The sequence below is a fragment of the Phallusia mammillata genome, chromosome 7 (genome assembly GCF_965637545.1).
Source record: "Phallusia mammillata chromosome 7, kaPhaMamm4.hap1.1, whole genome shotgun sequence".
NCBI lineage: Eukaryota > Metazoa > Chordata > Ascidiacea > Phlebobranchia > Ascidiidae > Phallusia > Phallusia mammillata.
This window is the reverse complement of record NC_137258.1, coordinates 1,528,785-1,539,955: the sequence shown is the minus strand read 5'-3', so window position 1 is coordinate 1,539,955 and position 11,171 is coordinate 1,528,785. Positions and strand designations below refer to the sequence as shown.

Below are 11,171 nucleotides of genomic sequence, written 5' to 3'. Positions count from 1 at the left end.
AACTAATATTTGCGTCCGAAACACTGTTTTGAAGTTTACAACAGCAGTAATGTAGACGAATACACATTTTATGCTCCCAGGTTGGCTTGTAAGATGGCCATTACGTTTGCTGTTATGACACGAGTCAACGATTGCTTAAACCGTAAATTGTTCACCTAAATTAGAATTGTTGGTTTACAATACTTGCAAGCGACTTCATGAACAAAGGGTGATACTTAATACAAAAGAGAAGTCAAAGTTATCTTGAATATACTCTACATTGAAGTCAAATTCGAAACGCTTTTTTGCCACAGCAAAAAGCAAAACTGCCATATTCGGGGGATTAAAGCAACCCACGCGACGATCGTTTCACCCTTAATACTGCAGGCAAAACCTACCATAAGACTAAAACATAACCGCGGGTGGACAATTATACACACACGGATGACGTATGAGTCGTGAACAGACTGGACGAACCGGTACCTGCCGATCGACGGGCAAAACCAGCCCACAATGTGTACGTGTGTGAAAGCCTAGGGCTACAAAGATTCATGTTCAACTTTCAAACACAGAAAGATTTAGTTGATACGACAGAACCGTGGACTTGAGGGTGCGGATTGTCTGATGTTGAGAAATAATTTGCGCGCCCTGCTATAATTGAAACATATTAATTATCGGGGAAAACACGCGCTTTTAGCATAAGGTATTTTGTGTATCAGTATGCAGTAACTTTTTGTGAACGGTGAAAAGGTGTTTACAATGACTTTAAGGAGATTTCTACTCGTTCTTATCGTTGCTTCGTGGGTTACACGAGACAACGCAGCGCCAGTGAAGAAACGAGATATTTGGTCCAACGGATTGGCCAATTTTCTTTTCCTGCTTTCGACGACTGAAAGTCCAACGACAACCACCACAAATGATGGGAAAGCTTTAGCGGAGGCAGCGAATAACTTAATAGATGATTATTTCGGGTTGTATAATGGAAGTGATATTTGGTATGAGCAGTATCTCGAAAACAATGAATTGGTCGACAATGAAGTCGCCGGCGAAGCGACGACAAAACAACAAACTACGACAAAGACAAGTACAACAACAAAACCGGATACTACAGCAATTTCAATGACAACTACCAGTACAACGGATTCAGCAAGTACAACAACAAACACAGAAACTGTTACGAGCTCCGCGGCAACTACAAGTGGAAGTACAACAACAAAACCGGACACTAAACCAGTTTCAGTGACAACAACAAGTACAACGGAGTCAGCAAGTACAACAACGACTTTGGGTCCAGCTGCCACAAGCACAACAGAAGTTAATGATGCTTCTGCTGCGACAGAATCTACTACACACACAGCAAGCCAGTCAACAACAATGTTAGCTGCTACTAGTGACGAAACTGCATCAACAAGCGTTCAATTACAGGAAGTGAATACTAGCGACATTACAACAAATCCGTTTCTTTCAAGTCCAACTCAGAGTACTTCGAGTTCAAATACAAAAGCCCCCTCTTCGTCAACGAGTGTTACTGAAATGCCCGTCACAGACACAACTGTTCAAACAGACAAAGAAAAGAAGACAACGACTGCTGAATTGACTCCCACTTCTCCCGAAATCCTAACTGAACTCGCCACATCCTATAACACAGCTTCTATAATTTCAAATACAGCTAAATTTACCACTGAGGCAATCGCGAAACCTGCTGACAACTCTTCAGTTAAAGGCCACGGGTCATTTTTAGTAACAGATGACGTCACCACGACACGAACAATGGCAGGAACTAAAGCTTCTACCGAAACTACAAGGTTGGGAAATCAATTTGGTAATAACGCCACAAGTTTGTCCACTGATGAAACCACAGAGACTGTAACTACCATCGCTACTGACCCAAGTCTCACTAAGGCCATGGCACAAACAACTGCAGTAGTGGTGAAGGCAAACGGAACGGCGGTATCTGACCGAGATATGAATATCACCACATACACACCTCAGACTGCGCCTGCTGGAAGCAAACCAGCTTCTCCCATAAGCACCGTTAGCTCCACCACAGCTTTGCCCTCTTCTAGTGATTTTACAAGCAGTTTGCAGAACGATGCAGCAGCAATACAAGAAACATCAACTGTTTTAACTACTGAGTCACTTTCCACGAAAGCAAATTCGGAACACACTAAATCAACATTAGCAACGGCTCCTGGCAATTCTGCAAAAGCAGTTACAAAAGCTCAAAGTAAAACAACAACATTCTCATCTGCTGCACTGCCAACCCAAACTCCATACACTGCAGAAACTTCGGTGAAAACATCAACAAGCAAATCGGCAAACCCGGAAACAACCAGTAATGAGTCCAGCGCACGTTTCACTACAGCCATATTGAGTTCTTTCAGCACTTTGCGTCAAACTACAACCAGCCCCAAAACTGACTCGACATTAGGCATTACTTCAAAAGCAAAATCGACTGTTGGAGTTACCGCAAAACCTGTTACAAAAAACCCTAGCTCTGCAAAGCCTATAAGCATTACTTCCACTAAAACGACCACAGGCACAGTGGATTTTGGATGGGTGTTTTGGAATCAAGGCAGCGAAGAAGGTAAACGTAATATAACGTACCGTCGTTTCCCGTGCAATACTGATTCTTAACCCTCATATTGTGACGTCAGCAGCTGACAGCACAACCCCGCCGATGACGACATCCGATGCAAACTATGATTTTACGCCGTTTCTTGGTGACCGAGGGTCGATAGATGAACAATATGATTACGGTACGGTATGAATACAAAGTGTTGGCATTGTTGCAACTTGATAAGAGGCCGTTTGGTTTTTATACCGTATAACAATACACACTAAAGAAGTTGTATGTAAAGGCGAGTGGGTATTTAGTCTGAATAAAATTCGATCGTGACTTATAGGCTTACTTACCCAAATTTGCGGGTTGCAAAAAAAACGGGTTTAGGCAATTTACAACTCTGCATAAGAACAGTCAAAACATCGAGTACATCTGCCTAGTATTAACTGATGAGGTCCAAAAACATATTGTGCCTCTGATAGACGTAACATAAGCGTTGTTTAAAATAACTTTTACAGACTGGCTCCCAAGTGACTATGGTATTTCCACATCATCAACACCAGTCGAAGTAGACGGCGTTGCTCTTGCATTCTTCAAACTCAACTGGTACTGGATTTTAATTGGCCTTGTCATCATTATCATAATATTTTGTGTGCCGGGAATGCTCATGCAAATCTACTGCCACAAGTTTTACATATTTTACAGGTAGGAATTTCTTGACGAATTCGGTAACTATAACTTTGGTAGTTATCCTTACGAGCTTTAAAACTAACAAATTAATTATATACCATGTATCGATTCTGGTTTCAGTACTGACTTTCGTTCTACATATGATATATGCGTAAGCCAACGATACGTAAAATAGCTAACTTTTCAGCCTTACAAAGCGCCTTTAAAATTATCCAGAGAAGGAATTAAACCACTTTGCTTTATCTGTTGAATAAACAAACCAGCTTGAGGTCTTGAATTAGAAGTTTGCACATGTAGGCTACGTATTTTGCAGACGGGAAAAAGACAAATCAAAGCCGGATCTCTCGATTTCCGAAGAGCATACGGATTCGACAATGCACGACAGCAATGAAGGTATTACCTGAAAACCCTGTGTGTTTGTCTGAGTTCAGATAAAAAAAAAATAAGCGTCGGTCTGAGTGTATTAAACAAACATACATATCGAAACGTGCAATTTTACCGCACATATGTCTATGACTCTGTGTTATATGATATGCGTTTTGAACTTGCCAGGTGGTGGAGTCAAAACTGAGGTAGTAGATACAAAACCGGCAGCTCCCGTTGAATGCGAACCGCCTGCGCCGACACAACCACAAGGGCCTGACACCGGCTTTTCATCGGGATTTCCAAGCCCACCTGACACCGCACAACTAAACGCTCAACCTCCGCCCGAAACGCACAGAGTCGACGTGTACACTGGGCCATGCAGTCTTCCGTCACTCAACAACGCAACAAGCAGTGCAGCGCCACCAGTGTTGCAACAACCCATTGCTCCTCCGCAAGTAGAAATGCCCCAAGAGCCGTCATTCATGTATCCCTCTTTAAACTATCAGTACAGGCTAGAAAATCCCATTCCACTGGTCACAAGCGAACCGATTGTTTACTCCATTCCGGTCAAAGAGCCTACAAACGTTCATGGTGAGAATATGAAACAAGGCAAGACTTTTGGCGATGAGGCAATTATTGACAGTAACAATACACGCCGAAAAAAACACGAATCTTCGAAAGATCGACCGCCTTTAAGAGTCCCAAAGCCGGCGGAATACAGTGCCCCTGCCCGGCCCCCGAAACCGAAGCAATATCTCCCTGATGAACCGGTGCCAAAATCAAGCAACTACCGCGACTACAGGCGAAGTGGACGCCGGGAAAGGCCCTGGGCTGAGCGAAAAAAGCGAACCCGCCCTAAGGAGCAAACGAGACCCGGAAGAAAAATCATAGTCAACAATCCGAGAGGGAATGACTACGGACCAGGTTCGAACCCTGGAAGAAGGAAAAAGTCGGATGGTACAACCGGTACCGCTCGGGAACCGCGGAGTCGCGAGGAGCTCCTGCGTCAACTGATTAAAGGTTTTAACGAGGCCGAGATGCTGCAGAGGAAATTGGATCGAACCAGGAGATGGACAAAGGAGCAAAAATCGCGACAGTCAAAATCTGGTCGACGTGAAGGAGAGGGAAATTCCGGAGCAAGGAATAACGGAAAACACGGAACGGACAAACCTCCGCGATATGAGGACGTTATGTCGGATGCGAGCAAGAATCGTGCGACGAAATCGAAGCGAAGATCTCACGGTGCAAGGCGAGCAGCTTCATAATATAACATTGTAATAAATGTGTGTATATAAACTCACGCCGAGCAAGTACCAGATATTCGGGTTTGCTTTTGACACTTAACGCCTATATAAGGCATATAGACAAGCCAGCATTCAATGTACTTTTCCTAAAGCACAGGCAAACACAATCCTGTTTCAAACAGTGTTACTTGGAAACAGCATTAAAGAAATGCCTTGTTTTTTACACGTGTCAGTGTTTCCGTGTACAGAAGGATTTTATACAGGAAAGCATTCAATTGAAAGTTTAATTTATATCTAATGGTTTATGGACATTCAATTTTCGTACACATCTTTCAGCTGCGTAATTTTGCATTGCATTTCGGTCTCTCATTTTCCATCTTTAGTGCATAACGGGCATAATGTCACAGTTTATTAATCATACGCATTTGTGTTGCAGTAGCGTCCCGACATATTGTATTTTTCCAGGCTTATATTTTTGTTAAACCGTCCTCGTGTTGGTTTGCCGTACGTGATTTTTACCTATTCTGGTGCATTTGGTACTTCTACTCTTGTTCATAAATAAGCATACGTTGTGAAACTCCACAATGTACAGTACAGACTTTGAGACTTATAGATTGGTTGTTGGAAATCGAAAGCTACACAAATTGGAGCACTGCAGAAATTTTTTCGTGTGTAATGTATGGATGTTAAACACTTTAGTTAATCTACATAATGTATCATGGACTTACCTTGAAGAATGCGAATGAAAATGGTCAAAACGTCATTAAGATTTCAATAGCTGGATTAGCCTTCCTTGCAATTTCCAATCTTTTCAATTTTCAACAACCAGATAGAATTAAAAGTATTTTCACTTCCCAGTTGTTCAGTTTATCAAACTTGATTCCACAAGACAAAAATCTCCTTGGAGAACTCATTCAACATGTTAAAACGTTTATATGAAAAACCAAGCGAAAATATAAGAAGCAATACATACATGAAAATAAATAATGGGTAACAAATACAAACCGGCGAGATTCACACGTATTGGTGTTTTCCTGTTTTATCCAACTTGGTAGTAATCGTCGACGCGATAACTTGGACCAGAACAAATCAACTGCAGACGTTCAATCGCGCTTGAGCACAGCGCCACCAGCTGGATGGATATCACAAAATAGAAGAGCGCAGCTAAAATGGATGAGAGCACCGCGCAGTGCATTCGGCCATTGCTGACTATGGTTCTGTGCGAAAAGTTGACAACGCCAGTTAAACAAAATTCAAAAAATAACCTGTAGGAAAATTCTATTAAATTTAACAAGCAATTTAAATATAAAACTATACAGTCGTTACGTGATAAGTAAGACACACAGATAATGGAAAATTTAACAATTTTTATGACACATTCTTTACTAAAATGAATAGAAATAAGGAACCGTCTAAATTTTTAGGGCCACGTCGCTCCACCTATAAACGAAATATACTTTAGACAAACAATTCACATCACTCACCCTAATTCATCGTCGCTTGTTGGATAAAACAGATTGAGTTTCCATTTATACGCGCACACAAACCCGATTTCAGCGAGCTGCAAAGCGGCCAGAAACCCAAACACCAACAACTTAAATCGCAATCCCTTGAAAGGCACTTGATGACGTGGTGATTTCGTCATAGGAGTGACGTCATAGCTGTGTTTTGACTCGTCCCATTCTTCAGTGAGCTGCGAACCAAAATCACCACCACCGAATCGAATATTTCCGGACGGTCCAGGAGCTTTGTCGGTTTCTGCGTTCGAGGTTGGATCTGCGTCAAACGGGGACGTTTTAAAATTAAAGCAACGCTCAAAGATAATCTCACAATTATTAAAACTAGGATAGGATAAATTAATGTGAAAACGTAGAAAGTAAAAGATAACGCTTTTGTTTACCAATGGACCAGCACATATTTTACATAAACAACCTAAAAATGTAGTAAAGCGACAGATTTAGTGTTTTTTACACTGAATTTTCTCAACCCAAAAGTGTTTCGAAATTACTGTCTAGCAAAAAGCAAAAACAAAACAGAACATAGTATAACTCGTACACTAAAAATTAAACTCACTTTTCGGATTTTTTTCTTTATCGCCACTTCCCTTTGTCCTTCCGATAACTTGACGAAACTGTTTTCCAACCCTCTTCAACGCAAGCTCCATCTCTGACTTGCGCCTGTTTGACTCGCTTCTGCCTATCAGTACTTGCTGAGGGAGAAAGTCTGAACCACTGCATGTAGAAGTTGTAGTTGTTGGCGCTGGATTCTGATCCTCTGCTTTATGTTGCTGGCCACCGCTTGCCGGCGCTGGAGCACCTTGGAACTACGAGTTTAGAATTGTTTAGTCAGATGTAAATCATATACTTTCAAGTCAATCATTGGAAACACAACTTTCAAGCATCCAAATGCACAGAGTATCTGCTTTGGCAATCGACCTTCTTGTAACGCCAATAGATTTACACCAGCTCACCATGTTGGCCAGCACCCGAAGTGCGTCGCCTTTTTCTTTTTCATTGTTTGCCGCCGGAGGTTTCGCCGACACTTCACGCGCGTTGCTAGGGGTAACCGGTGTGACGTCAGGTCTTGCGTCACGCGAGGGCGTTATGGAGAACTCTGACATCATCTCCTTTACACTTGCAGCGTCATCCTCCGTAAAGAAAGTCGCATTGGAGAAGCCTGTACACGTAATCAGTGATTAAGTTTGCAACAACATATTGCCGATGCGTTATCACATGAAATTAAAGGAGAAGCCTGTGAATCGAGATTTTTCTAGCCTACACCTTGCCATATGGGAATGTTTGGTGATCGGCTGATTCGGTATGGCGCCTTCATGGTCCTGGCGTACTATGATGTATATTTGATTGTGCTGTGATCGTTGGTCTGCATGAACGTTTCAGGGCTGGTCTCAGTTATAACTTTATGTTCATCTTAACTCAAAACTTTCATGTGTCATTGGCCATGCTTTTTCGTTTCGATTTGTTCAATCAGGAAACGTAAAAGGTTAATTAGGAACAGTCGGTGGTCACGTTGGGGTGGGGGCTCTACAAGTTGAGGGAACAAAATAGGAAATATACTTAAATTTTAGGCTTATTCGCTGACTATGTGTTTGGCAAATCACCGATCCCAGTCATGAATTTATGTTCATCTCAACATATCTGCCAAGTTTACAGCCGACGACCGAAACCGAATACTGACTTTCCCGTTGTTGGCATTTCATCAGCTTCTTGCAGCACTGACGTGGGCAACACATTCTCTCGTCCGCCGCTCCACCTATATCCGGACCACTAGAAGTTTCTTCGCCAACCTCAAAACATTCGGTGATTACAGAGTTGTCTCTTATATGCTCTGGACCCTGAAGAAAACAACACGTACTATTAATAGCAACGTTTTTTGATAAGTTCCTTGCAGTTGCATTCAACCAATTTTCACAATATGTAAGATAAAGGTTCAAGATTTATAAATTCAGTAAACCTAGGTTAATCATAAAATTTCTCGAAATTGGGCAAAGATCAGGATTAACCGATGTCGATTAGTTCAAGTCTTACAACATAACAAATCATTTGTACTTCAAGTTTTGTCCGAATTAGGCGAAGATTTGAATCTCAAACCGGTTTAACGGAGGTTTAGTGAAGTTACCCAGTGGGGATAAGGCATAACAAAGCAATGATTTGTGGTCAAGTAATTAAATCCATCTGCTCATGTTTTCCATACCTGTTGAATGAGCCTCTCGCAGAATCTTGCAACTCTTAATATTTCGGTCTTCCCGTCCGCTTTAGTGGCAGGAACTGGCATAAGGGGTGCGTCTGTTGACTGAGAGTGGGACTCGTGTAATACTTCCGGCTCTTTGATCCCTCTAGCGCCGCTGAGAATGTCTGCATAAAAACAAAAAGTTCATTTTGACAAGGTAATTAAATTTCACAAAACCTCCGAAAAGCAGTAATGAGTTGAATACATGAATTACTGCAAAGACTGTAACTGTGCTATAGCACGCCAACAATCAGTCTTAAGTAAATTTTCAACATTTTCTGTACTTAAACTCTAATGTAGGTCATATCAAACGTTCTCAAACCCTCTGCTTTGTGGAGCTTGGTACAACCAGGGTACACATATCCACATATCCCTGGTTAAGAACCCGTGTTCTTAGCGCAAAACATTGCTGAGTTATACCTTCGTCTTTTAGTCGAGTCATCTTGGTTCTGACGTAGGCTACCGATCTCGCTGTAATGTTGTTAGGTTTGCAGTTTGTGATCATTGGTTCCATTCGCAACCGCCGTGTGCTTGTGACACAAGATGCTAAGAATCATATGGTGATCGTAAGCGTTCGTTGCAATATACATTCTTTCGTGTGGCAAAAATGCGATATTTGTAACTCTATAATTTGAGTATTTTTTCTACTCGACGTATTATTTAATGACGAGTACTTTTCTACTCGACGTATTATTTCCGTTATACTACGCGAGTTTTGTGCATTTTGCAACGCTGATTTGAAAGAAAAATCATATTGCAACAAAACACTTAAAACATTTATGTTTTCCTTTTTTGTCTCGTTTAAATAATTTCCAAATGTGATGTGAGCCTAATCATAGGATTTTCACTTACGCAAATAAACACAATGAATACAAAAAACAATTCAACAATCAATTAGTTTTACACACCAGAAGGTACAAACAAAATCATCTACATTAATATCTACCTGTGTGCATACTTTTGCATTCCAGTGTGCGAAGCAGCAAAGTGTTCGTGTTATCCGAATCGTTAGAATAATCCATATTTTGGCATCTTGCGTTGCAACGAGGACCTTTAGACGGCCAGGGTGCTTCGCCAAACGACTTAGTTGAGATCGCAGTGGGTAGAGTTTCGTGCATAGATGACTGAAACCCCTTGCCACCGATCAACCTAAACAAACTGAACAAAGCGGGATTTTTAAGGTAAGATCGTAGACCTGCTGTTCAAGGCTGAGTTTACTTTTCTCCATAATCTTGAACAACTTTTGTTAGCGATTCATAGTTTAGAGTTTAGACAACCGACTAGTTACATATTTACCAGTTTGCTTTTGAAAACTTTAACTCGTCAATTGCCACAACTTTGAATACACTTTATAATAAGATTGACTAAAGCAGTCTTTTCTGTATTATCTACTAACTCAACCCAAACACTAAGAAACGCGAAATATTAAAACAACCCAAACGACGGGATGGCAACACCTTCATGTGAGCATTCTAATGCCTGGAAATATATTAAAACTCTTCAATGTGCTCAAGCAGTAAACTTTGTTCACGTTGTTGTGTTTGACCAAGGCCTCAAAGCTTTCTGTCAAGTGTGTTTGTGCCAGAATGCGCTGAAAACACTCCCAATTAACACAAAGGTGCAAAAAACAAAAAAGGTGCCGCACGCATGCTTTCAATCCGGGGAAAATCGTGTTATGCCCCAGGTAAATTATTTCAGGTAGCGCCTCAACAGTATGTAACTATATACTTGCGGTAACGCAGTGATAAATCGCAGAGCCGATAGTCACATATTTATTTTGATTTTAAACAAGGTAAATGAAAATATAAATTCGCCATTTTGAACCGCTACATACGGATCTGTTCATATAAATTAAATGACAAATACCACAGCCCAAACAGACGTTAAAAGCGGCCAAAACGTTTGAAAAATAAGGCATGTCTATTTGGGCCGCTCTATACGTCAGTAAATTCACCATTTGCTGTGGTAAATGCTATAATATATAATAGAATAATAGTTACTTTTAAACAAAACGTCTTCATCCCGAAACAAGCGTAACATCAAAACTTATGGCCAGCTCTAAAATCCAACAAAAAGTTGTAAAAAGACGATTATCGCCTAATTAAAATATTCAATGCTCCTTACCGACACCAAATAAGAGAAATGGGAATAATTGACAGACAAGCGACCGTGCATATCCAGAAGCACAAGACAATGTTGGGAGCGTTGCGTAGAAAAAATGTAACGGACGGGGAAAGGAACTCTCCAATATCGAAGTCGTCTATCGTCATATACAAATCTTTTTCGTGCTCGCCTAAACAAAAGCAAATAGTAAATTTAAAACCGTTATCATGCAGAAATCGTCCTGAGCAAACGCGTACACATTACAGACGAAACCAGTTGCGGGTATAATATATCGGAAAAACACAGACCGATATAAGTGTACTGGTACTTTCAGTTTAGTATACTCTATAGTAAATAGTTTATTTTCGTTTGGTTAAGAACATTGTACCTCCGATAAGCCGCTTAACCTCCAATGTGATCAGATTTCCTGCTATGTAATCTTCTAAACCTGCGCAGCATTAAAAAAGGGTGCAGAATAT

General features: G+C 41.0%; 2 protein-coding genes across 4 annotated transcripts; one reads left to right on the top strand and one right to left on the bottom strand.

Moving 5' to 3' along the window:
- Positions 1-541: 541 nt before the first annotated feature.
- LOC145238448 (uncharacterized) lies at positions 542-5,436 on the top strand. 2 transcript variants are annotated; one of them, XM_080101634.1, is made up of 5 exons: positions 542-2,566; positions 2,640-2,738; positions 3,061-3,247; positions 3,546-3,625; positions 3,785-5,436. In XM_080101634.1, the coding sequence occupies exons 1-5, from the start codon at positions 739-741 to the stop codon at positions 4,861-4,863; spliced, it is 3,273 nt and encodes a 1,090-aa protein (XP_079957760.1). In that variant the 5' UTR covers positions 542-738; the 3' UTR covers positions 4,864-5,436. The 2 variants fall into 2 exon arrangements, with proteins under 2 accessions (XP_079957760.1, XP_079957759.1); XM_080101633.1 differs by having other exon boundaries at positions 2,637-2,738.
- A 319-nt stretch (positions 5,437-5,755) lies between these two features.
- On the bottom strand, positions 5,756-10,056 carry LOC145238449 (uncharacterized). 2 transcript variants are annotated; one of them, XM_080101635.1, is made up of 9 exons: positions 9,886-10,056; positions 9,536-9,747; positions 9,010-9,135; positions 8,554-8,714; positions 8,038-8,194; positions 7,313-7,518; positions 6,916-7,165; positions 6,327-6,618; positions 5,756-6,059 (listed from the first exon to the last, which is right to left on the bottom strand). In XM_080101635.1, exons 2-9 carry the CDS (start codon positions 9,705-9,707, stop codon positions 5,882-5,884), a joined length of 1,542 nt encoding a protein of 513 aa, XP_079957761.1. In that variant the 5' UTR covers positions 9,708-9,747; positions 9,886-10,056; the 3' UTR covers positions 5,756-5,881. The 2 variants fall into 2 exon arrangements, with proteins under 2 accessions (XP_079957761.1, XP_079957762.1); XM_080101636.1 differs by having other exon boundaries at positions 7,328-7,518; positions 9,886-10,027.
- Positions 10,057-11,171: the final 1,115 nt, after the last annotated feature.